Here is a 16,946-nt window from a genome sequence, read left to right as displayed (position 1 = left end):
AGTTCTCATTCTCTCTGCACAGCTAATATCCAGTCTGCTTCCCAGCACATTTTCCCTACTGCTGATTGGAAAGAAACTATATTTATTCCTGGGGAAAAAACTATGTTGCTCATTTCAGCTACTGTATATGACAGTGCAAAAACTCAAATATTGATATACCAAAATGGCTGAAAGATTGAATTGGGTAAAACTAACTAGAATTTTTTAGACGGTGTCCAAAAATCACAGTATCTTATCTCCTACAAAAAGCATTGCATGTGGATTTTACCAATGATTCTCACTCAATCTCAATATGGTCTCATTAGAGCCCATATAAATCTTATTTCTATGCAGAATCCATAAACTGTAACTTAAGTTCCCACAAGAAAATAAAGTAAAAGCTTGGATAGGATTTCAAATTATCTGTAGCTGGCGACAGGATCTACTGAGTGGACAGAAAGCATTAGCATTATATTGTAATGGAAGAACACACTCATAGATATTGCATCAGACAGGATTTGGGTGTTAATCATTAAAGCACTCTCACCATACAGTGGAACAATTGTGCCCCCAAATGCCCAATATATCAGAAAAGTAAATTAAGGGTTAATGGTTTATTCTAGGAAGGTTGAAATTGGGGGAAATGGCCTGGAAAGGGGATATTCTTCTACTGCTGGTGATATTTTATATGGTCTCTCATTTGGTATATAAAAGTGTTAATTTAACTTTTACCTTTTTTGTGACCATCCCATCTGTGAAACTATAATTCCCATTAAAATTTACAATTATTTTGGATAACTGCCGTTGGTGATAATATATTTCATTTCTACTTGTTTCTGATTTAATTCCTAAGTTATGCCAATGAATCTGCATGCTGTAAGTACATATCTATAAATATCTGAATGATGTTGGTGTTGAAACTGGTGCATTTCCACTGAAACTTCATGAGTGTAACTGTATGGTGTGCCGCCTGTAATGCTTACGCACAAGAGGAGAGGGCTGATGCTTAGTCCATGTATGCAGTCAACCCCTCGAACCTCAAGAGCAAGGGTTCTCTGTGAGATAAATTTGCTCTTTGTTCAGATAGCTGCAATTGGTCCATGCGCGTTTGAAGAATGCCTTAGTCACTGACAGACAGCCATCTGTCATTGATGATTACTGATAACTGAAAAAGTAAGTGAATGTACAGAATCAGAAGAACAACAATATATATCTGTCTGTCCATTTGTTTGCTTGCCACCATCCCTCCCTCTCATTTGAGTCTGTTGAATGAATCTCCTTGTAATAAACAGGTCAGTCTTTATGTAAGATATTGTACCATATTATAGTGATCATATTAATAAAAACTAAAAGATTGGAACCCATCTCAGAAACGTGATGTTATTGAGTCCTTTAATATACCTTATTGATGTGTACAGTTGTAACATGTTTAGGCAACAGGTTTAAACATTTGCATGCTGAACTAAACATATTTGCCTGTTTATTTCTAAAGCACTTATTTGTGATCAAACGTGCTAAATCTTTTCAAATATTTATTTTTTCTTTGTATTCCATGTGTGCTTTTAATCCAATATTTCAACCTCACTTGTTTTCAGACGGACACCTGTTTGCTCAGGTGAAACATGCACACAACACCATATACTATAACATACCTTATTTTACTAAATGTTACCATGCAGCGTCCCTGAGCTAAACAACTGATATTATACAGCGGTATCTAACTTGTCTACTTCCTCGCAACCTGTAAGGATCGGGGTAGGACAAATCCAGCTAATTGTTGGACTTGTCATTTCCAAAGACTATACTGTAGATACTGCATTAGTATCTACAATGAGTGAGACGTAATAGGCTGATGCAGACCAACAAAACTGGAATTACTGGAAAATTCGTAAATCCCATGCGGAATTAATGGAAAATGTATAAAATAAATCATCTTTAAATTAAATTGGATATCTACAGTCCAAGCTAGCAACACAAAGTAACGTTAGTAAATGATTTCGGAAGATTGACTATTCTGCCTTCTGTGGCTGTCTGAGGCACTTCGCGAGAACCTTTAGTGTCGCGAGACTTCTGAAATTATTTCCAATTCTGTTGTGGCCCTGTACGAGAGACGGTGTGCTTCATGGCGGTGGCGGTATCTCCGGTAAATGTAATATTTTGAATATATATATCTTTTTACATTTAGTTCGTATGTTGTATTGGTTACAAACTTGCTACAGTATATATGCACCTAATGCCCGATGTTTCTAGTAATAGAACAATAATGTCTTAGTATTGCTAGGCTAAGTAGTCTACAAGATCGCAATGAAAGGCCTCAAACAATGTACGTTAAGCTAACTAGGCTAGCGACCTTCCCCTGGGTATTTGCGTTGTTTATGGTGAAGCTAAATGTGGAATTGCGGTGGTATAAGAAGTGGTTATTATTTGTGTTGTGGAATTGTCGTTCGTGACTACACAATTCTTCAATTCGATGGCTAGCTGGCCTCGATGTTCTGCTAGCTGCTTTTGTTTACTCCGCGGAGCGGTAACTTCGTATTTTGGTCGACAGTAAAGGTGATCGCGCGAGCGCGCTGGCTAACATTAGCTTGATGGTTCGGTATTTCTAGCCGCGTGCGTTTTTTCGCCAGAAAGATTTCTGCTCTAAAATTCCAAATGCTAGCGCAGCCACACAAAGTTACATGCATCATGGCTAAGTTTACATAACTACTAGTCGCAGCTAGGTTGCTTGCCATTTTACTCAGCTGTGATTAACGTTACACATTTTGCTCTTCTATAACGTTAGCTAACTAGTTAGTATAAGTTTCATTTTCAACACAAAAATTGTGATTTCCCAGTAAGTATAGTAGACTAATAACGTTAGCTGGTTAGACACGAACCGTTGGTTCATTTTCTTATAACGTTAGGTAGCATGTAGTCACCTATAGCTAACTATAATGTTGGCAATGTATTCCGGTCGCTAGCCAGCTAGCTAGCTTACTGTCTTGTAAATGCTACTAATGGGGCCTGATTTTGCTGGCTGAAATATCAAGTGTGCTTAAAAGGACGTGAGGATATGAAGTGCCCGCATTCTGTCTATAACTCAGATGAGAATTGAGAGATTTATGTTTGTTTGCTATTTTGTCTTGGCAACGTTAATTAACGCTAGCTACATCATTGAATTTAGCTTATCCATCATGACCCTCCTGACCACTGGTCTTGCTGTGGCCAAGCTATGAAATGCAAACCTGCGAAACCGGCGTTGGCTGTAGTTGATCAGTCTAGATTAGTATTAAATTTCCAGTACGTTTATGGCTATTCGCATTAGTTAGATTGATTAATGTCATTGCAGCAGTGTTTATAGTATTTTCTTTGAATAGTTTGTTTTTCTAAATGTATGTCCGTGCAGGTACCATTTAAAGGAGGAAACTGTTAGCTCCCCGTCAAGGCAGTGCGAAGCACTGCACAGAATTTGGGAAAGGGGAAACATTTAAATCGTGAATTTATATTCTGAACTATTGGAAGAACAATATAATGTGCGAAAATATAATTGCAATGGTGCCCCTATTTCGTATACCCTGAGGTCCCTATGGAATATCACCCATTTAAAATAAACTTTAATGTTGCATTGCCCTGTTTCATAACATAGGCCCGTCCATGTTAACAAAATTTAGGTGAGAGATGCCATGGTCTGAACTTCTGTAAATTGCTCCTAGCCACTAATGAAATGTTTTGACTCATCTGAAGGCTTCTTTCTTTCTCTGTAGACTCTATTTTGAACTGTTAAAGCTCTTCCCATTAATTATCTCTCCACGGGTAACGTGCCTCAGGAGACCCCATCGAAGAGCGGGCTTTAGGTAAGGGCCCCATTTTCCCACAATGTAGTTTTTCATCCAGTGGTTTACTGTTGGCTCCTCAAACCTCCTCAGTATTGTGCAGTACTGTGTTATTGAATTAATCAAACCATGTATAACAGATTTAGCAGAAATCAGACCTTCAAATAAGCAATTGGTTCACCAAGCACCTTTTGAAGGACAAATGGTCTATGATCAAACTTGTATAAAATGCTGGAAGAACCTGTATGTAATCTATCACAGTTTAGTATTTGCTGTATATTTGCAGTTAAATGATTATATGCGAGATGAAGGCCAGGTACGTGCAGCTGTCATCATATGAAGAAATTCGGAGGAAAGAAAAGTGCCCTTTTCTCTCATTTTGTTACAAAAACCTTGTAACAGTGCTGGACATTTTGAAGATTTTGTATATCAGGTTATTGATTTTGAAACTATGTTTCCTGCCTGTGCCATTTCATTCTGATTGCCTAATGTGTCAGTGCATGTTGTCTAAGTCTTTATTTTCGAGCAAATGGCTTGTCATAATACCTCCAGATTTATCTTGGCTATTCTGTATTTAATTTAAAATGTGATAGGAATGAAACAAACTGTGATAGGGAGCAGGTGCACCTTTGAGAAATTCTGCTCTTAGGGTCTCTAATGTATTTTTATAAATCATATTGGCAGTACCAACTAGCTGGCAGCAGTTCAGTTTTAAACATCGAGTGGCTTGTTAACTAATGTTCTTATCTTTATCATTAGCTGGCTGCCTGGCTGGCTATATTGGTGCACAAAATGGTTTGAGTATTGTTTCACAAAAAAATAAAAATAATCGCCAGCTAGCTACCACTGAGGAAAATCACAGTCCAGATGGTAACAAGTTTTCACACGGCGAACGCATATCGCTTTCTTTCCAGGGAATACTTTTTTCTTTTTCTTTATTAGAATTTTTTTTTTTTTTTTTTACACAAAAACATTTTGTTCTGTCCAGCTTATTTATACACCAAATGGCACACAAGTCTTACTTGTTGCTATGGTTTTTATTATCCTTCTCTTAAAACATTTCAGTTAAACGTCATCACCTGGGACTGTAATTATCACGCCGCAATGGTTACCTCTCAGGACTTGCCGTACAGTTAGACCGAGGCTAGTGGGCAGAATGTGTCCGTAAAGCTTGGAAGCTTTTTGTGCATCATATGTCCATGTGATAAAGACCAAGCCCGTTTGTGCTTGCATGTTTCTGTGGATGGGTGCACTGTGTCCTGAGTTCTCGAATCGTTGTCTGTTTTCAGGGAGGGCAGGCTCTGAAGATGGAGAATGGACAGAGCACAGCCTCCAAGCTTGGCCTGCCTCCTCTTACCCCAGAGCAGCAGGAGGCTCTACAGAAGGTATGGTCCCATGCGGGTATCGCAGTGTTCTCAGACCCATGGTGTAAATAGTGGTTCTCCAATTCATTATTTTCTGGAGCTGCAGGTGGTGTGGGGGACCTTACATTTGAAAGTTTAAAATCAGTACAAAAAGTAATGTTTGAAGAGAACAAGGATTGTTGGTAAAACTGAAATTACTTTTTTTGCTGTCAGTAAAACATCTTTGTATTCATAACCTCTTTAAATGTACTTGTAGAAATGTGTGGTAATAATTGGGTTTTTCCTTTTTTCAGTGACAAGTATATTTCTTCTTTGCTTGCTAACATTAATAAGAGCTCAAAATAAAAGAAGCTATAGACCAGTATCAGCCTTCACCTCCTTAAGTCTTCTGATGTTAAGGATTAGTTATGCTGGAGGGTCTGTAAAAGGGATTATTAACTGTGCAGTATTTGTGTAAGAATGTACAGGTTTGCCAGGTATCGCCTGTGCAGGTATGTTTAGCATTGTCTGCTTCTGTCTGGTAGCCCACCGCCGTACCAGATCTGGGTCAGATGCATGATCGTTTTGGATTCAGATACTTTTCTGTGCTTTACTGGGCTGGTCTGGTGTATGGGAACCTATGAAATACTTTGAAAATTGCGAACCCCGCCCTCTGGTCCTCCTTGGTTGGCTCAATTACACAGGCAAGATCAATTGAGCACAGAGAAGTATGCGTTTGCCCCCGGTCTGCCCTCACAGTTCATCCCTCTGCGCAGGCGAAGAAGTATGCCATGGAGCAGAGCATTAAGAGCGTGCTGGTGAAGCAGACAATCGCACACCAGCAGCAGCAGCTCACCAACCTGCAGGTGAGAGGACGTGGCACCCTCAGCGCCTCTTCACCCACAACACTAACCCCCTCAGGCCTCAGGCCTCGGCCTCGGCCTCTCCTCCAAACGCTAACTCCAGGCCCCAGCAACACAGCCATGGATCTCTGCCTTTCTATGTGATTGGGTACTTTTAGATTAGGTCATGTAGCTCTTATTTGCTTGCTTTTCCATTAACGGGTCAAGCTTGAGCTTGGAGACCTTTTCTTTTCTATGCTTTGCGCCAACTTGCCCATAAATTCTCCAAAGCTGGCATGCTGTAAAATAAAACGAATTAAAACTATTGCTCAGAAGATTTGTTTGAAAGAACCCAAGCCACATTTTAAAAAATTGACGTATTATAAGATTGCACAAATATTAACAGTAGCCCAAACGGTCAGTTATGTGGTATGTAGATTAATTCATGTTTAGCAAAGGCTGTTGATTTGAGAAATGTTTTTGAACATGTGTGTTATGAATGTATGTATTAGAACCACAGTGCACAAAGTCTTCATAGAAACAAGTAGTTATTACTTTATATGCTGCATGACATTGACAGTATAAAGTCTATGACGTGCACAGTTGTACAAAGACAAAGGGTACTTTGTACCTCAGATTAGCACACACAGCCCAATGAATTGTAGCTCAAAGCCTTGTTACATGTGCTCCCATCCTCTGCTTAGAAAGAAATGTTGTCCTGGGGCTTGCTTCTTTCTGTTCTTTTTCAGCTGGAGAAGAGCACCAGCAGGAAGACAAAATTGCTTAACATTGTATCTACTGTGCCTGTTGACTTCAGGAACTTTTCAGTGATTTTGATGATTGTGGGAAGCACTTGGGCTTTGGGTGGGCAAGAGGGCTGAACAGATCAGAGGGGCCTGAACGCTGGCGTTTCTGTGAGGGGGAAGTAGAGCGGCAGGTTTGACTTTTGTTTGTGTGTCTCTAAGCTGATGTCTATCTAAGCAATGACTTTTTTAAACAAAAGAAAAGCAAAGCAAAAAGAAGAGATTATCTAACCTACTTTTCAGCACTTTTTCATCTTTACTGTCTTTCAGATGGCAGCAGTGACAATGGGCTTTGGAGATCCTCTCTCACCTTTACAATCGGTCAATAGAATATTAAACTTTTTTCTGTGCGCACTCCTGTTAAAGGGACTGTTATCCTTCTTTAACGGGCCACTCTGGCCATATATCCCCATCTCTGTCAAACATGGACACCGGCGCATATTTTGAAAGCAGACATGGCTTTTTTTGGTTGGGGGTGGGAGTGTGGTTACCGAGTGAAATTGCACTTTGAGTACATGATGACCTAGTAAGTTCCGCAATCAGTCACACACCCACGCAGGTATTGTGGATCAGTCGTCTAGTGACAACATAAAATTGTGAGTCAAATCTGTTGTGCAGTTGGATGTAATCTGTGCGTACGTATGAGGATTTACAAACGGTATTAGGGATTATTTAGGGGGAGCATGGACCATCTTATCTTAATTTCTTAAATAAGCACTAGCATTCACTCCAGCTATTTTTTCTTTCCTTTGTTTTTCTAAGAGATTGTGTTAATCGTTTTCTTAATGTCCTTTTTATCTTTCACACCTGTAGGGTACAGTGCATTTTCATTTAACGTGCATGCCGACACACTGATACCTGCGTTTTGGGGATTATTTGCATCACCTTTCTTTTTCCGAAGTCACCTTTAACTGTATGTCTCAGTGAAGGACATGAAGTCCATGTCTCCTTTGTAAATATGCATCCGCTTTGCAACAGTAGAAGGGGAGGAAAATCCAACCTTGGCTTGGGATTAAAGAGGGTTAGCAGTCACTTTAAACAATCTGAAAGGAGAACTGCTCAAACAGGCATCCCTTGTTGGCAATCTCAATTTGTTGTACTGTGGTAGGCAAAGAAGTCACCATTCTCCTTGTATGACATGGACAAAACTGTTTTGATAAAATGCTAGATTTTTGTAAATAGATGCAAGTTTTTGATTTTAGTAAAGAGAAAATAAGTTTTTAACCGTCCCTCCCCTTTTAAAATGTAAGTGTAAATGTTCTCATTAGGCTCCATCCTCTTTCCAACTGATAAGAGTGGTGATTTGTGCTTTTTTAAGTTTGAATTTGAATCTTTTCTGCATCACTGGACTACAGGTCAGTTTCAGGAGCCAGATATAAGTGAAGGGTGTGCAAGTTCACCACTTAAAATACTCATTTTTTCCCTCACTTTTTAAAAACGGAATTTAAAAATGTTGAAATAGCCATCTATTAAACATACTATTTAAATACATTTTAACACATTGTTTTAGTGTTCGGGAATTACGATTGTTCATATCATATCTTTGTGATGTTTCATAATATCCCTTTCCAAAAATATTTGTTATGGTAATTTTGTCTTAAAAAAAAAAAAAAAGTGTTCTAGAACCCTTTAAACTAGCCACCCAGTTGTATATCTCTGACATTGGCCTGTATGTCTATTGTGGGGATACAAATAATGCACTTGAAAGTATTAAAGATGTAGTTAGTAATTGGAACTGATTTAAATTTACCAATATACTTTTCATAACTATATTGAGTCCATGTCTCCCTGAGGCTCCATAAACACTAGGATGGCATTCCCTTCTTGCAGGTGGCAGCCCAGCGGCAACGCGCACTCGCCATCATGTGCCGGGTGTACGTTGGTTCCATTTACTACGAGCTCGGGGAGGACACCATCCGGCAAGCCTTTGCCCCATTCGGACCCATCAAGAGTATCGACATGTCCTGGGACTCTGTTACAATGAAGCACAAGGTCAGTGGGTAACATTTTTTGCTTGGGTTTTCCCCCCCACTTTTTTGTATAATTGTAAAATTGTGGGAACTTTCTGTAATTTTTAGAAGCAATGGAATTCAGTAGACCGATCCTAAGGCAATTAAATTGCAAGAAGGACGGTATTCTGATCGTGAATAAAACAAAACAAGTTGTATTTAATGTGGTTGCTTGCACTATCTGTTCTTTTGCATACTTATTACTACTTAACTTACAGGCTGCTACTCCTACAGCTTTCCAACTTCATAATATTCACCTTGACCTGGGTACAGTCAGCTCCAGAGTTAAAAACATCAAAAACCTGTGGTCTGAACAGAAGTCCAAAAGTGAGAACCCTAGGATATCGATGATCCTTAAGTTCTGCATGGAGGAATGGTCAAAAGCCCACCTGTTCTCTAACCTTATTACAAATGATAGGAAAACGTTCATGGCTATCGTCTTTGCAAGGGGTGGTTGCACAAGGAATTAAACCTGTGGTGCCTATAATTGTGAATTATGATTATTTTTCCTGATTAAGTTAGACTGGTTGATTCCATTGAATAATTAATACTGGACACAACATCTGTTGTAAGATGTCTAGTTTACAATATTTGTTTTGTTCATTTCAGTTTAGTTCTCTAGTTTTTTATATTCGTTTTTGCACAACCAATTCTTTTAGTTTTAGTATTACTACAGTATTAATTTGAGAACCTTGCCCTGGTCTGCACCAATACTCGTGATATCTTGTGCCCATGTGAAAACACATTTTACATAAATAGATTTTTAACTCCAATCTAAATTCTTTTAAATAGGCCTACATCCTGAGAGCTTTGTTTTCTCTTTTGACATTGTCAACATTGCTGACGCAACTGTACTGACCATTTGGAGGTGTATTCAAACTAAGCCAACTGAAAAACATATTTGAACTGTTCTCTTTTAAATTGTAGAAGCTGAATGGCTGTAATTAAAAACAAAAAACTGCATTAATGCACTTATGTTCATCAGACACTGAAAAGATCCAACAGCTCAGAGCCGTCCTTTTTGTTTGCAGTAATAACTATGCACTTGCTTTTATTGCAATTGTGCTGTGTATAATAACATGACTCTAGGTCATGAATTGTGGCACATGGGTCCCTCTCCTCACAAGGAACAAATTTGCCTCAAGAACGCATAAGCTCCACCTATTTAGATCTTCCTCCATTCTGAATTAGTTTGAGTAACACTAAAACGACAGCTGCTCAAGAAGGACTGGACCTATATTTACAAAACTAGGTATGTAGTATCTGTGGACCAAGATACCAAGTATCTGATTTTCAGTGGCTTATCCAGTTGGTACCATTGTAAAGCATGGGTCCGTAGCCATTTCTGTAGGTCAAACAATGGCTAATTTCTATTTGGGGACATAGTGGCACTATTTGATAGTCTACAAACTCCCAATAGGTTGTACTGGTCATAAGGTTGCACTAGTAATGTTGCACTAAGATGCTGCAGCTAACTAAAGATCTGCTGAAACGACCACACCAAAGTTTATATAACATGCTTTTCATTCCAGATGGCACTTGTCACTGGATCATTTCCTGCAACCATTGTTGCACTGAAACTGATGTTCTCTGACCTGTACAATGAATAACAGTGCACGGCTGCTCCCTGCTGCAGGGCTTTGCCTTTGTGGAGTATGAGGTGCCGGAGGCTGCCCAGCTGGCCTTGGAGCAGATGAACTCCGTCATGCTGGGAGGGAGGAACATCAAGGTGAGCGTCCTGTGGAGCAGCTCCGCCAGAGGCACCCCAGAGCCCAGGAGAAACGCCTGAAGCCTCTGGACCAACGCTCGCTCTTTAACCCTCTCCTTTCCATTAAAGCTCACCAGCAGAGGAACCCTGATCCAGGCTGCAGAATGACAAGACGTTGCCCTTGTAATGTCATGTATGGGCCAATGTGCCGAGTCTGATTAGTAACGAGTTCACTCATCGACGTTTTGAGTAATGCATGGGTGTTTTCCGCATTTGTCCGAATGTGCAGTTGCATGTGTGCAATGTATACTTGTGTGTGTTTGTGTTTTTCATGCAGGACAGCCGAATGTGGAAAATGTTTCTGCTGACAACGTGAATTAAACCCATTGTTTGAGAGCACAGTTCTTCTAGGATGCCGAGGAGCTCAGTGTCTGGCTGGCACCAGTGGTGCCAGTGTGCTGATGATGGGCTGCGCCTGGCTGGTGTTGCTTGGCCGCCCCTCCTGCAGCACAGATACTGTACAAGTGGTCAGCTCTTCAGTGTTGGGAACTTGAACCAGCCTGGAAAATAAACAACAAAAAAAAAAAACACAAAAAACGAAACCGTGAAAAAGAAAAACAAGCGAAACAGCCTGTCCACTTTAAGCTTTGTCCTATATGCAAAATAGCCGTCACACCCGCGGGTTAGGTTACCATGTGCGGATTCATTTAAACTCGTGCATAGCTTCATGCTCACACACACGCATATGTACATCCATCCAAAGCGGCGTTTCCACTAGTAGGACCTCAGCTGCACTTCGGCCAGCACTTAAGTTTTGTATGCCTGAGAACAGTTTCACATGGCCCAGGTGTATCTGACATGGGAGTTACCCGGGTCGCTAAAGCGCGGAGGGGGTAGGCGACGATCCTGTGGCTCGGTCGGACACCAGATAACGGCAAGGGAAAACCGTCAAACCCCTACTATTTTACTTTCAGCAAATTTCCTCAAATGCTGGCCTCTGTTCTTAATGCGGTTTTTCTTTATTCGTCACCATTGCTAGGTTTAGATATTGTAGCTGTATATTTGGATTTGCGTCTGCTTTGCCGTCTATATTCGCAAAAGCTACAAATCTTCGACACCGACCGTGGCAGTTGAACTCCTGATAAACAAATTTCGAACACCAATCTCTACTGGTAACATTAAAGCCTCATAGGATCCCTAGTGCGATAATCGGCGTCGGCCATTTTATTAAGCGCAAAAACAACCCAATGGTTTTAAAATGATGAAACTCAGCTGTTGCACCTACATGTCTGGAATGAATTACAGGTGCCCTACAGTCTAGTTTAGCAGACCGCGTCCTTGTTCTTTACCTGCCGTCGGCGTACAGCTAGGTGCAGCTAAGCAAATCTAGTGGAAACGTGGCAAGAAAAAAAAAAAAAAGCGCTTTTGTCTCCGTGCAGGACGTTCAAAAACGTTGCATCCCTACACGAACCTAAGCGCGCTGCCTTAGAGTAAAGCTTTCCTCAGATGTCAGAACACTTGAGGAGGTGCATTGCTCGGTGTTCGTGTCCTTGGCACAACTCCATTCAGTGGCCCTGTGCTGGTATCTGTGCTGTAGGTGGGGCGGCCAAGTAACATCGGCCAGGCGCAGCCCATCATCGACCAGCTGGCGGAGGAGGCACGCGCCTTCAACCGGATCTACGTGGCTTCCGTCCACCCCGACCTCTCAGACGATGACATCAAGAGTGTCTTTGAGGCCTTCGGCAAGATCAAGTCCTGCACGTTGGCCAGGGACCCGACAACGGGCAAGCACAAGGGCTACGGCTTCATCGGTGAGCACAGCAGCCTCCACCGCCCCGCCCGTAACCGCTCTCTCTCGCTTACCGTTCAGGGCTCTGAATCTTCTCTCGCTCCCCGCCAGAGTACGACAAGGCTCAGTCGTCCCAAGATGCCGTCTCCTCTATGAACCTCTTCGACTTGGGAGGCCAGTACCTACGGGTGGGGAAGGCCGTGACCCCGCCCATGCCCCTCCTGACCCCGACTACCCCAGGCGGCCTGCCGCCCGCTGCAGCTGTGGCTGCCGCCGCCGCCACGGCCAAAATCACTGCCCAGGTAAATGTTTCGGCCCTTGCAGTCCTTTTTCCGCTGCACGTTTAGGCAGATCAGGCACATCGTTGGTAGCACTTTCTAAGCCATGAACCGTAAACAGGTTTGGCAGCGATAGTTTAAAAAAATAAATTAATAATAATAATAATAATAAAAGGCATACTCCTCTACACAGTGTTGTAGCAAATTAATGTAATGGCAAAGGTTAATGTAAAGGTTGAGTCTAAGAATTGTGCTTGTGAAATTATATTATAGTTGAACGGAACACATGTTTCTAACCTACAATGAACTATGGTTAGGATTAGTCACAATAGTTTAGAAGGGAGAGAGTTTGCTGTAGCTATGAAAGAATTTGGGATTGTGAAATGTCCAGTTTACATAATAAGATGCGTTACCTAGACATAAGCCCAGGGACTGAGCCAACCTGTCATACATATTGATGAGGCATCATGAGAGCTTCACGCTTGGAATAATGCAAAGGAAAAACAAGTCCATTTTGTGCAGTCATTTGTTTTCTACAAGTTGATTTGATGGCTAGTAAAATATTTAGAGCAAAAATAGTGACATTGCTTTTAGCACCACCATGAAGTATTTGACACTGAAAATGGTGATTAGACCAAAATAAATTCTTATCTCGTCCCTGCTGACCCTACTGCGACTCGGACAGCTGTTGAGTGTGGCCCAGGTTTGAGCTGCAGATTGTCAAACGTATGCTCAATAGTTGTTTTGCAAATAAACTGAGGTTTGTGGTATCTTTTATCCTGAAAATTGCATATTTTCAGGAACTATTACTCTGTCTACCAACTGTACATTCAGAGCCATTCATAGTCTGACCCAGTTCCTTAACAGTAATTCATTGTGAAAATTATGATTACGTAACCATAATGTTGAGAACAGGCCTTTCAGCCCAACAATTTAATTTTCCTGCCACTAGGGTGCCTAGTGCTCACCATTTACCTTCAAACCTAGATGGCATCTAGCGCCGTATCAAGCCTGGTCTTGAAAACCTGTACTACAGGACTACAAGCTATTCCACAGAGCGACTACTGTCTGTGTGAAGAAATACTTTGTCTGTGGAATTTACCTTTTGATAATTCATGTGCTAAAGCATGTGCATTCTAATTTTGTTCCTCCCATGAAGTAGTCCTGCTGTTTGTATTTCCCACTTTTACATTTAGCTGTATCGAATTTCATTTGCCAGCCACTTCTGGGTTGTTTAAATCTCACTGGATTACTTTGGTAGATTCCAAACAGCTAGCTAAACCTCAGTTTTGTTGACTGTTCTTTGCTATTACAACAATAACAGATTTTACTCTTAAATGCTTATTTGCATACACAGTGCAGTAACCGTTCATACACAGCTGTTAACTGGATAAATTAGAATATCTTGCCTCTGGTGCAGAGAAAAATCTAACATTAACCACGTCTAAGAAGGAACAGCTGAAAAGTGAATGGTTTTTTTATGGCGTCAGGTTTCCTTGCCGATTTCCAGACACTGTCTGTATTCAAATGTTGATTCCTGGAGCTGACAGCAGGATTGACGAACAGGATGGGAATACATGGCTTCCAGTTGGCTCCTTCCCCAGAAGACAGTGCTAATCTCTCACACAGAACTGCAAAATAATGACTCTCCCAGGAGTACTCTGGGCAGGAAGTGAGGCTCCCTGCTAATCAGCCACCCAAGCGTCAGAATTGCTAAACAAGTTCTCTCAAAAACGCACAGCCTGTGGACTACACAATGAGATCCATGATTGTTTGCGGTCGATACATGCTGAGGACAAATGTACAATTGATACATTGTCATTTCAGATTGCCTTAAAGTCAGATTATCATTGTTTGTGTAAAAAAACGTGTCGTTTTAGATTGTGAAGAAATCTCTGAAGATTTTTTTGGTCCTTTTAAATATCGTTCTTATCCATTCTCTATTCTGTTGCCTGTGGTTACAGACTACTCGTCATGGTTTTTCGTGCCATTGCCATTTGTCAGACATTTACTTTTGTAGTTACTGTTTTACCATCCATACTTTTTACAAATAGGGTAGTTGAGTTAATGGCCACAGTACAGTTCATTTTGGTTTATTAAAGTGTTACATCACACATTAAGCATCTCCTGAATGTCAACAGCATCAGCATCGCACCAGCGTCTGTCTCGTTCGTCCTCGTCCGTGTTTTTTGTGTTTCTGTGTTTCATGTCGTGGTCCACTTGCACTGTCCAGGCGGTGTTCCCTTATGTCCCACTTTGTTCTTCCAGGAAGCAGTAGCAGGAGCGTCAGTACTGGGGGCTTTGGCCTCGCCTGCCCTCTCTCTCGGTCAGCAGCTCAGCCTGCCGCAGGCTGTCATGGCCGCCCAGGCGCCGGGCGTCATCACAGGTACATCCGCCATGGACGGAGGGGGAAGGGACTGCACGCAACGCAACATCAGGGGGGTTGTGACCCCAACCCTTGAGTTCTCGCCAAAAAGCCGAAACCGAAATAATATCAGAGCCTTTGCTCGAAGTCTGTAATAAAGTCTGCCCTCACTGAGCTGCTGGAAAGCAGAGCGGCCATCTTGGAGGAAGTGAGCGGTATACCTCTGTGATTTGAGGGCTTTTCTGAAGGTTTTGGTGTGGATGTTGTCGGCGTGTGGCCAAAAACGTAGCGCATTCCGAGGTGAAATGCTGACACCCTTGCCTGTGGCAATGCTTCTGTTCAGATGTTCAATGTTTTGTTGTCTGTGCTCTTACACAGCATCCACCTCCAGGTAGACCAGAGGCATGGTTAGAACTGGCCTTAGCCCAACGTATGATAGTCAGCCTAACATTCTCTCTTGCGGCAGGGGTGACTCCAGCACGACCCACCCTTCCCGTGCTGCCCCAGGTCGGGCTGGTAAATCCAGTGCTTGCCTCGCCGCCGGTACTGTCTGTAACGCCTGCCCCAGCTGCACAGGAGGTCAAAAAGGAGGAGGAAGAAGAGGTGTCGGCGGATGGGACCGGGCAAGAGATGCTGAGTGAGCAGGAACACATGAGCATCTCTGGCAGTAGTGCCAGGCACATGGTCATGCAGAAGCTTTTGCGAAAACAGGAGGTGAGTTCTGGTGACGTGTGACTGCTTAAGGTTGTCTTTAGCTGCAATGTAGAATTGAGGCTTCCCGTCTTCCCACCCAAGCTACCATAGCACAATTGTAAAATGGAAGCCTTGACTAAGACGGGGAATCTGAGACTTGGTCCTGCTTCCCTGTGTTTGCTCGTTACAGTTGCAACAATGGAACTGTAGTAAGCGCTGCATTGTTCTTGATTTGATCCTTTTCATTTTTATTTGCCCTCTGAAAGTAACTTCAGAAATAGCAATGAAGATAAATGTCCCATATCCCAGGATTTGTGATCGGTGAGATCAACGATTTTATTTTCTGCAATATGCCAGAGTTTACTTTTGTATATTCATCGAATTCTAGATAGAGGTGAAATCCACTTGGTTCTGATTTCTGTGTGTCAATACCTGGTCACAGTCACCTGACCACACAAGTGTTATAACTGCATAAACGGCGACTACATTTCTGACTTTGAACAGTGATAAGATTTTGAATAGAACACTTCTTTTGCAATATAATTAGCATTATTTTGAATAAATATTAAATCGTGTTCGTTTTCACTGCCAACTGCGATCTCCTCTCGTGCAGTCGACGGTGATGGTCCTACGGAACATGGTGGGCCCTGAGGACATTGATGACGACCTCGAGGGCGAGGTGACGGAGGAGTGTGGCAAGTTCGGCGCCGTCAATCGCGTCATCATCTACCAGGAGAAACAGGGCGAGGAGGAGGATGCCGAGATAATAGTTAAGATCTTTGTAGAGTTTTCTATGGCCTCTGAAATGAACAAGGCCATCCAGGCACTCAATAACCGCTGGTTCGCCGGTCGCAAGGTCATTGCAGAGGTGTACGACCAGGAGCGCTTTGACAACAGCGACCTCTCTGCATAAACTGTCTGGAAACACCCCTGACACCCCACTCCATCTTTCCCTTGCTCAAACTCACAGCCGCCATCACTGCTGCTAGTGATTCTGGCCGCTCTTTTAAACTGTAATTATTTTTGTATTGATGTTGATATTAATATTATTGATAGTCCCTTTGGGGATTTGCAAAATAAACAAGTAGCGCCTCATGGATTTCTTTTTCTTTTTTATTGTCAGCTACTGTGAAGGACTTGACATTCATTTTTGTATTGTTTGCAGGTTTTTTGTAATCTTATTTGAACAAAAATTCATAATTTGGTTACCCCCCATTTGTTTTGTTTTTTTAATGAGTACCAAAGTCGGCTCTTCTAAGGACTCTGACGTCTTGCTACAGAGTTACTGGTTCCAGTTTCCCAGATCAATAAATTCTTCAAATATG

At 41.8% G+C, this 16,946-nt stretch overlaps 1 protein-coding gene across 8 annotated transcripts; it reads left to right on the top strand.

Annotated features, from left to right (window-relative positions):
* The first annotated feature begins 2,019 nt into the window (after positions 1-2,019).
* Positions 2,020-16,946, top strand: LOC133125957 (poly(U)-binding-splicing factor PUF60). 8 transcript variants are annotated; one of them, XM_061237714.1, is made up of 12 exons: positions 2,020-2,122; positions 3,723-3,812; positions 5,081-5,176; positions 5,911-6,000; positions 7,050-7,100; positions 8,610-8,771; positions 10,425-10,517; positions 12,094-12,307; positions 12,397-12,587; positions 14,823-14,949; positions 15,395-15,642; positions 16,235-16,946. In XM_061237714.1, exons 3-12 carry the CDS (start codon positions 5,099-5,101, stop codon positions 16,532-16,534), a joined length of 1,554 nt encoding a protein of 517 aa, XP_061093698.1. In that variant the 5' UTR covers positions 2,020-2,122; positions 3,723-3,812; positions 5,081-5,098; the 3' UTR covers positions 16,535-16,946. The 8 variants fall into 8 exon arrangements, with proteins under 8 accessions (XP_061093698.1, XP_061093697.1, XP_061093695.1 ...); XM_061237715.1 differs by having other exon boundaries at positions 2,064-2,128; XM_061237713.1 differs by lacking the exon at positions 3,723-3,812 and having other exon boundaries at positions 2,053-2,122; positions 14,832-14,949.

The sequence above is a fragment of the Conger conger genome, chromosome 4 (genome assembly GCF_963514075.1).
Source record: "Conger conger chromosome 4, fConCon1.1, whole genome shotgun sequence".
Classification (NCBI taxonomy): Eukaryota; Metazoa; Chordata; class Actinopteri; order Anguilliformes; family Congridae; genus Conger; species Conger conger.
Note: the sequence above shows the minus strand (reverse complement) of the source record. Positions and strands in the feature narration are given on the sequence as shown.

Excerpts from the sequence above, each read along its gene's own strand:
- LOC133125957 (XM_061237710.1), top strand. The coding sequence starts at position 2,102 with ATGGCGGTGGCGGTATCTCCGGTAAAT. Across the intron at positions 7,101-8,609 it reads CTCTCTCACCTTTACAATCG|GTGGCAGCCCAGCGGCAACG; the intron begins GTCAATAGAATA and ends CCCTTCTTGCAG. Across the intron at positions 8,772-10,424 it reads CTGTTACAATGAAGCACAAG|GGCTTTGCCTTTGTGGAGTA; the intron begins GTCAGTGGGTAA and ends TCCCTGCTGCAG.